The sequence below is a fragment of the Cyprinodon variegatus genome, unplaced genomic scaffold (assembly GCF_000732505.1).
Source record: "Cyprinodon variegatus isolate N-32 unplaced genomic scaffold, C_variegatus-1.0 Scaffold319, whole genome shotgun sequence".
NCBI lineage: Eukaryota > Metazoa > Chordata > Actinopteri > Cyprinodontiformes > Cyprinodontidae > Cyprinodon > Cyprinodon variegatus.
In genome coordinates this window covers 175,402-191,953 of record NW_015150772.1, presented here as the reverse complement: position 1 = coordinate 191,953, position 16,552 = coordinate 175,402, and the positions used below count along the sequence as shown (strand labels likewise).

At 41.5% G+C, this 16,552-nt stretch overlaps 3 protein-coding genes across 8 annotated transcripts in view; 1 reads left to right on the top strand and 2 right to left on the bottom strand.

Moving 5' to 3' along the window:
* ganab (glucosidase, alpha; neutral AB) overlaps window positions 1-2,433 on the bottom strand; it is a 21,406-nt gene extending 18,973 nt beyond the window's left edge. For 3 of the 5 annotated variants that reach the window (XM_015384661.1, XM_015384662.1, XM_015384665.1), the window contains exons 1-3: window positions 2,281-2,340; window positions 1,440-1,541; window positions 1,204-1,312 (exon numbers count right to left, since the gene is read on the bottom strand). In XM_015384661.1, coding sequence (XP_015240147.1) covers window positions 1,204-1,312; window positions 1,440-1,541; window positions 2,281-2,300 — 231 coding nt within the window. In that variant the 5' untranslated portion in view covers window positions 2,301-2,340. Of the gene's footprint in view, window positions 1-1,203; window positions 1,313-1,439; window positions 1,542-2,280 lie in introns of all 5 variants that reach the window. The other 2 variants (XM_015384664.1, XM_015384666.1) reach the window with 2 other exon arrangements.
* Window positions 2,434-4,073: 1,640 nt separating this feature from the next.
* On the bottom strand, window positions 4,074-10,306 carry ints5 (integrator complex subunit 5). Its single transcript, XM_015384669.1, has 4 exons — window positions 10,077-10,306; window positions 7,819-8,071; window positions 5,552-7,519; window positions 4,074-4,929 (listed from the first exon to the last, which is right to left on the bottom strand). The coding sequence occupies exons 1-4, from the start codon at window positions 10,151-10,153 to the stop codon at window positions 4,222-4,224; spliced, it is 3,006 nt and encodes a 1,001-aa protein (XP_015240155.1). The 5' UTR covers window positions 10,154-10,306; the 3' UTR covers window positions 4,074-4,221.
* Window positions 10,218-16,552, top strand: part of LOC107090993 (HRAS-like suppressor 3) — a 14,905-nt gene continuing 8,570 nt past the window's right edge. The window contains exon 1 of one of the 2 annotated variants that reach the window (XM_015384674.1): window positions 10,218-10,436. The gene's annotated coding sequence lies outside the window, so the exon portion shown is untranslated. Of the gene's footprint in view, window positions 10,449-16,552 lie in introns of both variants that reach the window. The other variant, XM_015384673.1, reaches the window with a different exon arrangement.

Sequence of the window (16,552 nt, the reverse complement as noted above, 5' to 3'; positions counted from 1 at the left end):
ATTATTATTATTTAAGTTTTGATGACTTTGCGCAATTGTTTTGCTTTGGAATAGAATGTACTGTGTCCCCAATGTATCTGTGTTCATTAAAGTACAATTTCTTTGATGAATTTTGACATTTACTCATTTTTCTAAAGGCACTGCTATTATTTCGAACACAACTGTATGTGGGAAGGGTGGCTTTGGATTGAACTCCTTTTATGGGACTACCTCTACTACCCAGCATGCATGATCTCCATGCTAACTGCATCTGTCTTCTATTTTGTGTAGTTTGTTATGCTGCAATAGGCTTAGACTTCAGGAGGACATAGGGACCCCTTTTTCAACATTCTATCTCTATTCTCCCAATCTGCAGAATCTGTTAGTTCAATCTCTAACGTTATGCTCTCTGCTTTTTCTCATAGTAGCTTCGCCTTGTCTGTTCCTGTTTGGCTGTGACTCCATCCTGGAGAGAATATTACCAGTGCTGCTGTAATCAACACCCTTGTTTATAGATGTTCAAGATTGGCCTGTTTTTCAGTGTAGTCCTGTTTTTCTGACTGTGACTGGCTCGATGTGCTCTCCTTATCCCCCGACATGGGAGTTGGCTCAGAGCTTGTCTGCCTGGCTGTGTTTTTCCTGGATGCGGAGGCCTTTTACAGATGCTTTTTACATCTCTGCTTATGTCTCCTTGAACCCCAGTCAGCCTCGGCAGTAGGCCGCTCACACTGAGCCTGGTTCTGCTGGAGGTTTCTTCTGTTAAAACGGAGTTTTTCCTCTCCACTGTCGCTACAAGCATGCTTAGTGTGAGGGATTGCATTCGAGTCAATGAGTCGATGCAATCAACTGGTTTTCCTTAGATAGAAAACTGAATAAATTTGACTGTATGATCTGGTGAACTGTAAAGTGTCTTGAGATGACATGTGTTGTGAATTGGCGCAATATAAATAAACTGAATGGAATTGGTTGCAAACTCACTTTAAGCATAATACCACCACCTAAAGGGCTGAAGTAAGAAACTTAGCTACTTACTCTTGTTAAATGTAATACAACCAAAATTTTATGCCTCTGCAAATAGCATGCAAATGCTATTAACCTCAACGCCCTATTCACAATTACTTTAGGCCCAATTTCCAAAAAAACATGTCTGCAAAGGTATCAGTTTTAACAACTTTTCTTTGAGAGAACCCAAGTCAGTGTGTCCCTTACCTACCCATAACCTACCTTGTTATTGTCATTGATGAGCTGCAAGGTGAGCTTGGTGTTGGTCAGCTCCATTGTTTCCAGCAGGGCCCGATAAGGGGACTCACCAGGTGTTATTGCTCGCTGACGCCTGGTTAAAGGTGAAAAAACAGGCATTAACATTAGTTACAAGTTTGCATTCATGTGAATTTAAGTAAAAAAAAAAATAAAAAAAAAAGCCTTAAAGTAAAAGTGTGACGTTTACACGTTTCACTCACTTGCAGAAAGCACTCTGGTCGCAGGTCTTGAAATTGCCCTTGTCCACAGCCCAGGTCCCACTGAGACACAAGCCCAGCCAGAACAACAAGACAGGCCCCATCCTGCAGAGGAAACAGAACATCATGAACATCTCCAGTACACACGGTCCAGTTTGATTGTGCAATAGCCAAATAATTACCCAAGGGGGACTCTTTACAAACCTGAGGATGAGTTGTTAATCTGTACACAACATACAGCTGAACTTTGAGCTCGTTCTAGTTGTAAAATAAAGCCTTAAATCCGAGGTTGTTAAAACATTACAATTTCAATTTACCATTATAAAAAAAATTTTACTTATGAATTTCAAATTGCGAAACATCTTAGAAGGCTTCTCTTGAGTGCTGTCAAATCTTCCTGATGTAAATTAACGTATTTGGATCGCTGCCAGCAGCGTATTAGCTAACGCAGCGGCTAAAGGCTGCTAAAGTGATTCTGCGCTTATATTAACTCAAACAAACACGTTAGAAATTAAATACAAGACAAAGAGAAACAAACCACAATATTATCAGACGGTATGTTTATGAAAAACACACATATGGCATTCATTTTAGGTAAATTATCCCTTTAAATCAGAACAGTATGCTAACCCTGCTAACATCCTGCCGAGCCGCTAATTCAATTGAAACGGAGGTCGAGACTTTCCCGTTAGTATTTTTGATCCTCTACGCGTTTAAACCTTTGACCGACTACTGCAATACTAACAGTAGACTAGTATTTATAATCCATATCAACCAAGACATGAATACTCAATCAAAGCGGTGATAAATAACCGATAAAAGAGCTAAACCGCTTCATCCTTACCTCTCAGTGAAGGTGGCCATCTCGATTCAGATCCCGCTTGGCTCCGCCCCCTTTCACTCCGCAACAAAGATCGTTTAAAAAGACAGATTCTCAGCGTCTGACCTAAAAATAAGTGCTTTTTTTTTCAACCGGCAATAAACAGCGCGAGGGAAGGTTAACCAAAAAAAAAAAGATGAATATTTAAACTCTGCTAATAAATGTGAAAGGAAGCAGGTTTGAGAACTTTAAATATTTACCCTCTCAGGCACGGACACGTCACCTCCAAGATCCACTCAGGAAGCGGATGCTTTCATCCCGGATTTCTTAAGGAGGATTTATCTTACACCATTATGGCGTTTTATTGTAAACATTACAGTTTACTGCGGTGCAACCAAGTCATACTAAAAACATTGCTTATAATTAAGACAGAAATAAACCCTATATGTCAAACTGACACTTCGATTTCAGCTCTTTATTTTTACCCATTCCTCATTATTTTTTTAATTACTTTAACTTTGTGGTATCTCCTATTAAAGCTGCATTTCATTTCCCCTATGAAGCCTCACCTTGAAATCCTTAAACGAGTTGATTAAAAAAGAATTGAAAATGTACCTTAAGGCTCAGTTCTTTGTAGCTTGTAAAGAAAATTATCTTTGCATCCTTGTTTGCTGCTGTATGCTGATGATAGATGGTGTTGTAACTAAAGATAGAAAGTTGTTCAATCAGTATTTAGAGACAAATTGAAAAAAGGCTGTTTGAACCCCAAACACCTTTAACTCTCAAACAATTCTTATAATTTTCCAATTTTACAGTTTTCTGTATATTTCTTTATGATAGTTTTGTCTCATTATCAACTGCCGCTATATATATATATATTTTTTTTATTACAATCCCAGAATAACCTTATAAGCCCTTCTGTTAGACTGCGGTTTTCACTGAAATGTTTATTTTCTGCAATGATTTGCTTTTTTACAGAATTTCCCCATTGTGGGACAATAAAGGGATTTTCTGTTCTATTCTATTTTCATGTCAATGTAATAGCTTAAAAGTTCAAATGTTGTTTAAAACTTTGAAGCATGTAATCAGAAAAAAAGTGTATTAAATCTTTTAAAAAGGCACTGATTTATTTTTTAGAAATAAAATTCCCAAGATTAATTAAAATAGTTAAATTTTTTAAATATAGTAGAGAAGCTACATTATATATATATATATATCTATATCTCTATATACAAACACATATATCTATATATGCTTATAGTGATGTTTGTATGTAGTTATTGACATTGCATCTGCTTCACTGCTATTCTTCACTGGGAACTTTAAAAGTGCCTTTTTTTAAAGAGGTTACCATGAGGAGTTCCTTACCTGCAGAACCAGAACAGAAATCTGACATAAATTTAGGCTAAAACTAAAGCAGCTTCTTAAATGAAAGCTATGTAGTCCTGAATGATTGCTATGTTTTATTTTTATTTTTATTAACTATGTTAGCTTTCCTGCTCACTTTCTCTCTGATTCTCTCTGTTAAGGGATAAAAAGCATGAAAAATCAGTGAAACAGTTTATTTAATAGCTCTGATGATCTCCGGTACCTCCTGACGATGCAGCAAGAAAGCACTTATTCAGCAACTTTTTTAGGACTAAATGGAGATTTATTTTGCAAGACGATTTAAACAAGTTTGTTTATGACAATAGATGGAAGCCGTATTTTGCAACAAAAACAACATAAGTGTTTCTTCTGATCCAAAATGACAAATTAAGACTATAACCTAGTTTTGCATCAACATATTTTAGAATTAAGCAATATGACAGGGTTTACTTTCAGAAGCCAAAGCAAAGGTAATGAAAATATAAACACAAACTTATTCACACAGTCCCACATTAATGAACATTCAGTCCACTCCTGAAGTGAAATGACCGTAATCTCCCAGTTTTACAGTCACTATAGACTTGAATCATCACCATTTCACAGCTGAAACCTCCAGCACAGGTGTCCCAGTCTATCAATGTTTTTATGCAGGACGCTGTGGATCGGGGCCACGTATCTGGACACATCGCCGTCCCTTGAGAAATCCCTGCAGAACATGCCTTTGTCTGGGCTGAAAACAAACTTCTGAGGCAGCGGCCCGTTGCCCCTCACGTATTCCCACACAGCCAGCAGCAGCAGCCTCACCTCAAACGGGTTCAGGTAGGCAAAAGCCTCGTGGACGTTTGCCAGCACTGGCGGCAGGAGCTGACCCTCTCCCATACAGGACACCAGGAGGCAGGAAGCCTGCAGGTGCCAGGGAGAGTCTTTAGATGAAGCCTCGCGGGAAGCTTCCCAGTGGGACAGCAGAGTGGCCAGGAGGCCTCTGAGCACAGCTGAGCAATAGCAAAGAGCAGGGCGTCCAGCCGCCACCACCTGGAGCAGAGGGAAGAGGACCGGGTGGGCCTCAAAGCACCGTCTGATGTGGATGTCTCGCTCCACTGTGGTGCGGGCGTGCTCCTCTGGGGGCCAGGACAGCTCCCCATTGGCCACATCTGGACAGACGTTTTCCACCAGCGTGACTGCAACAACTTTGGCTGCCTCTGCGTTAATTGGTAGTGGCTCGCCGGGGTCAGATGGGGACTGTGAGCCGTTGAGGCTGGATGAGCTGCAGCACTGGACTAAAACGGCCAGCAGAGTCTGGATGTTCTGCAGAGAGAGACCAGAAAACAAACTCTTTAAACAGCTTATTTCATTCCCTGCTAATTACATTTAATCATTTGCTTTACTGACATAAAACCAAGGGATACTAAAAAAGTTTATATACACCCAGTAGGTACATGAATAGTTTTATTCAAAACTGTGAGACTACTCCACCAGCTGTGGAGCACGGTGGTGGTACCTTCATACTGTGGGGTTGTTCTGCCTCCTGCGTTGAACAACATGGACAGAATAATGAAGGAGAACTACTTCAGCAGGTGCTCCTTATTAGATCAGATGTGGTTTTGGAGCAGATTCAACAGGTCAACACAGCCCTGCTATAACAGTTGATATATATTTTTAACAATGCTCGTTTAGCTCGCTGCAACCTGCTGAGTAACATTTGCCAAATTACTATTGATCTAGTGGGAATATAGTTGGGCTTATGTGGTGAAAAGAAAACCCACCATAAATCTAAATTATTGCAGCAAATTCTTTTTTTTTTTTTATCCTCTGAATACAGCATGTTGTTCAAGTTTCCAGAATAAATTGAGTTTATCATTAAAAGCTCAAAATAAATATGTTTATCTACAATAAAAATAACTTCTATGAGCTTTCATCAACAACCCACCTGGATGACTCCTGATGGATCGGGCTGATTGGCAGCTGTTCGAACCTTCAGTCCTTTTCCGATCACTCCTGCGTGGAACACCGACCACACGCTGCCAGAGAAATTCACCGTGGTGCCGAACCGACAGTTAATGTCCAGCAGAGAGGCTCCCAGGTCGGAGGACACAGACGGAGAGGCCAACGGAGCCCCGGACATGTCGGCGATCTGCCCACCAAACAGGTCAGCGTTGCCTTTGTGCAGCGCTCCCTCCACAAGCTGCTGAAGGATGGCCTTCAGAGTGAGAGGCGAGTAGGCTGCAAAGCGGGACAGGAGCAGAACCGAACAGCTCACGGCTTCGCCCGTCTGTCCCATGTCTCTGCCCGCCTTCCTCGCTTCCCCTCTTCTACGCAGCGCCAAGAAGAAATGAGTGACGGATGCTCGGGAGAGCAGCAGCAGGTGTGCAGGGGAGGAGGTTCGAGGGAGGGGGCTGCAGGAGAGGAGGCGCACCGTGGCGTTAGACACAGCTGGGTCACCGTGGAGGAGGAGAGGGCCAAAATCATGGAGGTGCCCAGAGACGGCTAAGCCGATCTGGACGGCCATGGAGGACTGGCCTCCCGCTGTTCCTTTCCTCTCTTCATCCTGGCTCTGGATGGCTGCAGCCAAGTTGAGCAGCAGCTGCCGGAGCTGCCGGGGCTCTAGCGTGTGCGTGTGAATCTGAGCCACGCAGTGAGCCACGGCGGCAGGAATGAGCCCGGCCATGCAGGAGGAAAGCGTTGTGTGGAGCTGCCAGGCCAAAGCCAACTCCTCCGGGTTTCGAGCCTGGGTTAGAAGCTGGCAGAGGGTCTCAGTGGCTACACTGGGACCCCCGTACACTGACAGGAGGCACAGCAGCTGGTGCAGCCAGAGGTGGCGCTTTCTTTCCAGCCGCAGTGTCTCTGCACACAGCTGGCCGACGTGTGAACGCAGCTCCTCTAAGAAAGGGGTGACCCTCTGTGGCTGAGAGGAGGCCGAGCCCACAAGGCCGGCCTCTGCCGCGTCGGAGCGGTTAAACACCAGTTTGTGAAGATGTAGTAGCAACATCTGGAGGAGGCGGTCACAGCCTTCCCTCACCCCTTCGTTAGGCGACGGCGTAGGACCGGAGATGATGACTGAAGCCGGCGTTGCCGTGTCTGCCAGAAATTTGAGGACTCGAGCTCCCCCTGTGGGACTCTGGCTGATGAGGTGGACGGCCAGCCCCAGCATGTTATCCAGCTCCTCTCGGGGGAGGCCCTGCAGCAGAGACTGCAGCTGGAGCAGGACTGGAGGCCGCAGAAGCTCCACCAGCTCTGACGACACGGCGCCAAACAGGTTAGGGGACAGGGCAGCCAGCTGCAGCAGGAATGGAACGGCGGCACGCCGAAGCTGAGGGGATGCTTCCCAGGAGGATGAGGAGGAAGTGGGAGACAGAGGGGTGGATGGAATCAAGCTCTCCTGAAACATCCTGAGCAGCTCCTTCCTGATGCTGTCAGAGTGGTGTGCTGCCAGATGCCCCAGGATTCCCACAACGGAGCCGATCTTCGGCACCCGGCTCCCTTTCTCCGCCAGAAGCCCCTGATCCTTCGCCCCGTGGGAGCAGAAATCCTTGAGCCCACAGGCCAACACTCTGCTGATGATGGTTCCCGGGAAGGCAGAGCCGATGTGAGCCACCACCCAGTCAAAATGAGGCGAGTGTTTGACCGATGTATCCAGCAGGGCGTCGACGCAGGCGTCAGGACACCAGGCCAGCATGGCGGCCAGACACTGGGAGTAGGCCTCCATCAGGGACCGCGTGGCGGCGCAGGACATCCAGAGCTGCAGCAGCTCGTTGAGGCTGGAGGAATGGGGCGCCACCCTGCGGCCCGCATGCTTGCTGCTCAGCTGGCCCAGAAGGTCGACCGCCCAGGTGGACACCAGCGGGGCCCAGGCTCGCGGGTTGAGACGGATGAACTCTGACAGGACGCCATGAACCTCCTATAGAGGAGCAAAGATTTAGTAAAAAGAATGATTCACGAAAAAAAAGGTCTTGAGATCCACTACAGAAATTTAACTAGACAATAATATTTATGTTTAGGAACTAAAAGAACCAACTACTGTAGTTGGTAATGGTGTAATAGCACAAGGATGTGTAGTTAAAGTTAATTTGGAGGCAGTTTGTCTTTTAAACACATTTTTCTTCCCATCTATTTCTCTATTAGCTATTTATCAATAACTGATAAAGAACATGATTAGATGAGATTAGGACTGCCTAATATTCCTGGATGAAGTCTCACCTGTATGATGTCCTCCAGGTTAGATGTGGCCCCAGAACTGGAACTTCCTTCTGTCTCAAGGTTGTGCAGAAACATGGACACGTGCTCGTCGTACACGCCCCTCAGATGCTCCAGCACCGCCCCCCTGCAGGCGGGGACACAGCGCAGCAGCCGCACGGCACAGCGGGCGTGCTCCCTGACGCTGAGCTTCCGGCCCTGAATGGCATCGACGCCGCTGATGAAAGACTTGATCTCCTGAGAAAGTTCCTGGGCACTGCAAAGGAGAGGAGGGAATGAGAGGGGGACAGGTTGCTAGAGTATGTTGGAGATGATGAGCTGTTGCTCAGGAGAAAGAAATGTAAGGTTACCCACATAGACAGGCCTCAATGAACTACCAGAGTAAATGACAAAATACAGAAACACGTAAAACTAACTCTTCCAGGGTACTGCACTTGTAAAACAAACTTATGGAAAGTATAGTATTCTATGTTATTGTAAATTAAATTGAAGCAGGTTTTTTTTTTTTTTTTAAGACTCTAGTGCCCTTAATTTTTGCTAATTTCTGAAAATAGGCAAACAGGGAATGGGTGTAGAAATAGGGCAAAGAAAAGCAGCTGGAACCCATGACAGACGCCTACATCATGCATGCTTAACCTCTGATAAACACAGCACCCTGAAGAAATGTTTTCAATATAATATTTGTTTTCCTTCAACTTAAAGACTAAAAGACGTGGGGTTGTATTCCTAACTTCACTCTGACACCCCAAAATAAAAAGTATGCAACCAAAGGTCTTCAGAGAGCTCCTATTTTGCACACTAATTATTTCACTTATGTAAAAGCAAAGCCATGAAGCTTCAACTAAAGTTTGCAGCAATTAATGTAAGTAAATGTGTTAGAAAGAGCTTTCTCCTCAATTAAGACATGTAATCATAAATAAAATGGTAAAAGTTAGGTCTCAGGGCACTCCAATGTGCTGCCCAGGGGCTCACTGAATGAACAAGGGCTGCATTTCTGCCATTCAAAATGTGAGGTGGAGCAGAAAGATGGAAAATAAGAGTAGCAAATATATTTCAACCATTTGAAATATCAGAGACACACCGATCCAATTTTTTACAATCCAATCCTATACTGATACCAGTGCTAAGCATATGGCGATATCAGATCAGATTCATTAGTTGACTTAGGAAACCTTTGTCATTCTGTATATACAGACTGCATACAAAACAAAATTTAGATGCATACAGCTTTTCAAAAGTGAATGATCAGCTGACAACTGTGAAATTAACATTTCCATTTATGAGGTGCAGCAGTGATCAGAATGTAAACATTTTAAGAGAAAAGAAAAGCAGTTTAAAGTCATGGTGCAAAAGGCATTGATATGGAAAGGGTGGGTGCAGTGTGAAAGAAATAAACATGGTGCAAAATGCAGTAGGACACTGAGTTTGTGTTATATTTAAAGGGATTATGAAAAATCTGGATTAGATTACAATGAATGAACAAAAATCTTCCCATGGGAGCGAAAGCTTTGGCCCTGACATACACATTCTTAAAAATTGTAATAAACTAACACAGATATAAATTTACTTTATATGATTTATTAAAAAATAAGCAACAAGAACAAATAAATAATGTGATGTCTGATCAAAGTATTGGATCGGTGCATTTTATTAAATATAGTTCCCTTCTCTTCATGCTCTTTAATAATGATTTTAAAGAATCAGCTACTATTTTAAATTTAAATTTTCAAACCAGGTAGAGAAATTCCCCAACATCTGTGAAGCAGGAACTGCAGCAGAGACTGCATATGGATGCAGGATTATACATTAATTCTTCATGAATTATATATACTTTTTAGATTGTTAAAAACTATTAAACGAAATCCATATCTAATCCTTAGTTTATTCATAATTCTGTTTTTATTCTTCATTAAAAAATAGAGTAAATGTGCTTCTAAATATCATTTATCCTCCCAACTCTTTTTTTAATCTAATGGTTCACTTTCTATCTAGTAATGTATTTTATATGGTTAACATTGTTCACATTTTAGTAAATTATTTTATTTGCACAGCTGCGTTAAAGTAACTTTAACTGCCCTTCTGGGCAGAATAAAGTGTCTTTCAGCTGTTGAGCTACAAAAAAATAACAGAAACCTGTTAAATACAGTCAGGTTGCTAGTAAAGCTGTTCTCCACATTCATATTTTCCTTTCTTTTCCAGGATTCTTCCTGACAGAGAAGCTGTGTGCTTCCATAGTCCTGTCTGCAGAGGGCTCCTCTTACCTCAGGGCGCTCGGAGCTGTGTGGCTGTGAGAGCTCTGCATCCCTTTCAACGAACCCCCGTCAAAAACCACCGACATTGCTCACTGCTTCGGCACCGAGGCGTCACATCTAACCCAGTGCCTCGGTTTCAGGGCGTTAGCTCGGAGGTTTAGAAGGAGCTTTATGTGTGTTTTTGTTGAAATCCGGGACAAAATACAACCACAGGGCGGTTCACAATCGGAAGTAGGAACTTCTTTTGCCGTTAGAAGACGGAAGCACCATAACCGCTGGGTATCATCACTGGCGACACCTACTGGCCACATTACCTATGGGTCGGAGGCCTTCAACAGGGGGTCCGCGACCCCTAGAGGGTCCATGGAGGTACTGCATGGGGTTCGTGAAAGTTTTCTTCTTGAATTTTTTTATGGCGGTTGGAAAAACGTTAGGTCAGCATTATCGCCACCAACTGGCGAAAGTTTTGCTTGATTTGATTTTTTAACCCCCCCAATTCTTTCCACTAATTGAAATGTCTTTAAATACTCATTAACATGAATTCAACACAGATAAACAGAGGCAGAAGATGTCTTTCAGTCATCAATGCACACATTCAGCGACACACAGGAGCCCTTTCAAGCTGGGCACTGTTTCATCCACAACACCTGACCCATCAACCAGGATTTAGAATCAGAAATACTTTAATAATCCAAGGGTGAAATTACTTTCGTTACATTAGTCCATCTGTAATAGAGTGACTATAGGGCAAGTTAGATGTAACACGGTTTCATCTATATGTATATAAAATTAGGGGGTCCCCGCTCCATCTCACCATATCGGGGGTCCTTGGCCTGGAAAATGTTTAAAACCTCTGATCTTATCACTAGCGATATCTGGTGGTCGGTGTGGTTATTAACTTTCTATTCCTATTTCATGATGTTTGGATACAAAGGTCCAGGTGACAACTGTCCCTTAAAAAATGTACTGTCCCATAAAAGGAAGCATCAGAGTACATCCTGAGTTTGGAGAACAGAAATGACGAGGGAACCCTGATGTCAGACTCGCTGGAGTCTCTTTTATAGGCTGCTGATATTCAGGACACACAAACTCTTTCAATGAACATGCAGCTGAAGTGTAATAAAGAAGTCCACGAATAATACATGCACATATGTAGCTGAAAATGTGATTTAAATTGCATCGCTTCATTCACAGGGAATTACAGTATTTATGAGTAGATGCTCTAAGCAAACTGCATGAGGTCCTTGTGATTGGCCAATAAAGATATGAGTTTTCCACTCACAGATGCTAAATACATAAGAGCTTTAGGTCTAACATCATTTAGTCGCCAAGTTTTGCGTTTAGTGTTCTAGGAACAGGCACAATAACAACCATTTCCTAAGCTTGTGCAACAAAGCCGACATTAATCAAGCTCTCATATAACAGGCTGAATATAGGTCCAAGTTGTTTGTCACTTTCCTTCAGAACCCTGCCCAAGTTATGGGGTTATTTTAAACAGAGAACTTGTTGCACCTGCAGCCTTATAACAATAAGTCTTTGTGGTAAAGAATTTCAGATACAGCTTTCGGTTTTATGCCAGTTTAAGGTCTAGAATTTTGAACTGAAACCATTATGAATCGCAACGGGTTAAAGCAGATTTCAGCAGATTAAAGACAAGTTGCCAGAATTCCGTATAGATTTTGGAGACTTTTAATTAGAAATTTAAAAGCCTGTTTTTATTTCCAGTCACTGCATGTTGGTTGTTGTGTCAGAATGCTCTCAGAGGATTAAAGCCCCACCTTTTAAATTTAAATTCCTGACATCTTCATCATCAAACTGTTGAGGCTACGGTTGAATAAAGGACAGCAAATATCCATAAAGTTGTTTCCTAGAAAAAGCTTTTTTTTATTGACAGCTGTGAACTTTTACAAGCATTTCTCACAAAATTCCCTTTCAGGATCACTGTGGTAGAGCTGGCAGTAATCCTGGTTATTCAAACATAACATCATACAAAGATATAAAAAGTAGAATCGTCCATAGACAACCTGTAAACAAACACAAACACGAATCAAGACTGCATCACACCATACCAAACACACAAATACCAAACACATCATACCAAACACAAACACATCATACCAAAAAGACCTCAACTCAAAAATGTTTTTCTACTGCATTCTTGCACCATCTATATTTGTTTTTTTTTTTTTTTTTTTTGCACTCTTCTGGACTTCTACATCAGTGCCTTTTGCACCATGTTTTTCTCCCACACTGTTTACATTTGATCACTGCTGCACTTTATGGAATGGGAATGTTCCTTTTCACTGCTAAGCTGCTGCTCATTCATCTGAAAGCTGTCTAAAACAGCATTTCATTTTGTATAACTGTCTATACAAAATGACAATAAAGTTTCTCTCAGTCTAAGCCTAAACACATACATTTGTATGTACAGAGCTGCCATCTAAGGCATTCTGGCCTGCTGCATTAATCTGAGGGACGTCGAGGTTTAAGCTGCCTAGAGGCTCTTGTGGAAGTAACCGGGTGTCCTAAAGATTAAATGGGATTAAATGTTGCTTCCATCCCTCACAGACAAACCTGTAACCATGCATGTTCACTCTCATGTCCAACTAAACCTACTGTGTTACTCCTTGGTTCGTATTCTCAACTGCTTTTTAATCCAACTTTAAGTCTATTAAGCAGGTATATAAATACATGATGTACCTAATTATGTATTATATTAATTGCATAGGTAATTCGTTTTGACCGTAAAACTCCTTCTTCAGCTTAATAGATGTAAATACATTTATTTCAACTTCATTCATGAATCAAGACATATTGTGTTTTTTGGTGATCTTTTATTCTGCTCCAGGTTGCATGACAGGTTCTGTTTCAGCGATTTCCTAATTTTATCTGAACAAACTTCTGTTAAGACTCAATAGTATAAAATTTTCAAAGGAACAACAGGGACCTACGAAAACTACGATGTGCTTGTTTGCAAGTATATAATCTAAAAGGCAGTTTACTTTAAGTTGTTGGCAAGGACACTGTATGCAAAAGGGAACAGAAGAAATAACGAAGTGAGTAACCAATTAATCCAGATGTACAGTAATTCATAAAATGTTTTTTTATGGTTGATATTGACCTTTTAAAGTGTCTGAATTAAGCTCAATTAAAATGACAAAAAATCCAAACCCAGACCCAGATCAGCAGTCCATATGTTCTGGGAGTTCAGTGAAATTGAGGCATTTATTTTCTAAACATGACGTCCCAGTGGCGTTTAAACGCCCCACACCCAAAAGATCTGGTCCCCCAACACAAACAGAGCAACATAGCACGAGCTGGTAAACCCAAGGAGGTCTGGGGCCAGTTTAAACATCATAGAAACAAAGCAGTCACACAGAACAGCAACATTATCAGGCCAGGATTCTGCGGTTTACACTTATCTGCAGGCCAGACAACCGTCCATATTTAAACAGGGGCGGTGGGGGTCCATCCGTCTCCCTACTACAGTCCTGTTAGCACGACTGAACACTCTGAAAACATGTGGCCACCAGAGCCTTGTTTGCATGTGAGCGGGTAGTTTCAAATGTCACTATTAACTGATAGATCCACTATGCAAAATGTAGAAGGCAGAGTTTACCTGTAACTCCTCACACTGCTTCTAGATTTTCCACACCGAATAACCCGTCCTGCAAAATTAATCAGCTTTTTTGGGAAAAAAAAAAACCTGTGAGAAACTGAAACAACTTGATCAAACAGAAACCTCATGGCTGCCAGCCTCTAGATTTGATGAGCAATAAAGTTTATTCTAGCCTCACCTTATATGCAGAGGGGTATTCTTCTGTTTTTTTTTTGGAGCCCTATACTGTTTAGTAAAAGTGGGAAAACAAGGAAAACTATCCTGTGATCAGAACAATTGAAACCTAAAATTCTACTGAGCTTTTTAATAACATACAAAATAAAGTTTATGTGATGGTATAAAGCAACAGTAATGCAAATAGCTTGGATATGAGGTACATTTTAATTATATAAAATATTTTCAGTGGGGTTCTTGTTTCAAATGAACCAATCTACATTCCAACCTTAGATAAGGTCATTAAATATGGCCAGTGACAAAAATAATGAGGTCCTGGTTACAAGAGGAAACATGTTAGAGGAAAGATAAAGATAGATGGATAATACATACAAGAGGCTGATCTAAACCATATTACTTTATTCAGAAGGAATTACAGAGTAGCCTCCTCTAAGCAAACTGCATGAGCTCCTTGTGATTTGCCACTGAAGACATGAGTTTTTAAATCACAGATGCTAAATACATAAGAGCTTTTGGTCTAACATTATTTAGTCATCACGTTTTGCATTTACTGTTCTGGGAACAGGAACAATAACAACCATTTCCTAAGCTTGTGCAACAAAGGCGACATTAATCAAGCTCTCATATAACTGGCTAAATATAGGTCCAAATTTTTTGTCACATTCCTTCATAACCCTGCCCAAGTTATGGAGTTATTTTAAACAGAGAACTTGTTGCACCTGCAGCCTTATAACAATAAGTCTTTGTGGTAAAGAATTTCAGATACAGCTTTCAGTTTTATGCCAGTTTAAGGTCTAGAATTTTGAACTGAAACCATTATGAATCACAATGGGTGTGAGATTTGTAGTTGTCTGGCTGAGCTGCTTGTTTTGGAGGAAACTTGTCTGCTGTGTTGTGATCATCACCCACAACATGAAGGATACATCATGGCTCCTCATGAGTTGAAACGTGCATGATTGTGTGTGTCAGGCAGGTGGTATTGTGGTAATCTGGAAACCAAATAAATCCAAACACATAAAAAATCATGTGAACATTAAAATTTAGCAAGCAGGGGTGGAGCTTTGTTTGAGAGCATGAGAACACTCAGAAATCAGTTTGTTTAGACCATGTTCTATCTATATTGACTTGTCCTCCCATCCGAGCCCAAAATTATATTTCACGTAACATTATGAGTGACGTCAGAGGGCAGAGTCCTCTAACCAAGGTGGAAGTCACTGCTACCTTCTTCTGAAAAGTCAATAATGTGATGTCTCCACGATGATGAAATGTCATGCTAGTGTATTAAATTCAATGTTTAACTTGATCCTGTTTGGTGACATAAACATTCCTGAGTGTAAAAAGTCAAATGGCCATCTGTCCTGTCTGTGCAGCTTTGAACACATGGCTGATAAACAATGGTCTAACCTGTCTAACCTGACTTTTGCAAAGTATCACATTATTATGGTTCACTGCATCAGCACCTTTTTTTTTTTTACTTTTTTTTTATAGTTTTTTTTCTTATCACCAACTAGTTTTTAGTAGTCTGGCACTATTTTATGCTGTGAGTCACTTGATTGCTGAGTGTTGCAAAGTTCAAAGGTCATAATGTCCACATAGGGTTTGTTATGATAAATAAAAAAACAACATCTTGACTATATATGCTGTTTAGAGTTAAATAAAATATTTTAATGACACTAAACTCTAATTTTAAGTTTACGAAGTTTGGAGAGTCTGTATACAGAGCAACTATTAGTCTATCTAGAGTCAAAATAATGATATTGTTAAAGAGAGCCATTAAAAATACCAGTTACAATTTGCTTAAAACCACCTCTGGAGCATCCAATGACATATAAAATAATGCTTGATCAGGAGATACCAAATATACACTATTTGTCTCACAAAATACTGTGCAAACACTTAACACACCATACCAGTCATGGAACAAGGTCATTATCATTTTCCTACATTGTGCGTAGCACTGCTGCCTTGCAAAAAGAAGGGTTCGATTCCTGGCCCAGGATCTTTCTGCATGGAGTTTGCATGTTCTCCATGAGCAAACTATTCCAGACTATTAGGTTAATTGGCTTCTCTAATATCTCCTTAGGTGTGAGTGTGTGCGTGAATGGTTGTATTTCCTGTTTGTCTCTGTGTTTCCCTGTGATGGACTGGAAAACTGTCCAGGGTGGACCCCTCCTCTTGCCTGCAGCCAGCTGGAGATAGGCACCAGCACCCTTTGCGACCCCACTTGGGATAAGCGTGACAGAAAATGGATGGATGGGATAATTTTCCTCAGTGGGGTTAGGTCAAGATGGCTGCAGCACTTTTCAGGGTATTCTATAAAGCTTGGAATTCAATGCCAATCCAGACACTTTGAATTGAAAAAGCTTCCTGGATGGGAAGCAAAATGTCTTGTCCGATGGTTTGTTTTTTCAACTTTTTTTTGTGGCATTTTTAGGGTAATTTCCTGTTAGAAATCAGATGGGATAAATCACAGAACTATACAGTCAGAGCTTCAGTAAATTATTCTGATCAAAGCATATCCATAACTTAGCATGACCCAGTCAAAGTCTAGGCCTAATTCAAACTGATAGGTTTTGCCAATATTTTTATAGCCTATCTGAGTTGCTTAGTAGCTTTAGATCCAATCTGACTGAGCTTTAACCCCTAGAACCCTACGGACCCAACGGTGGGTCCAGCTGCTACGTGACCTCGT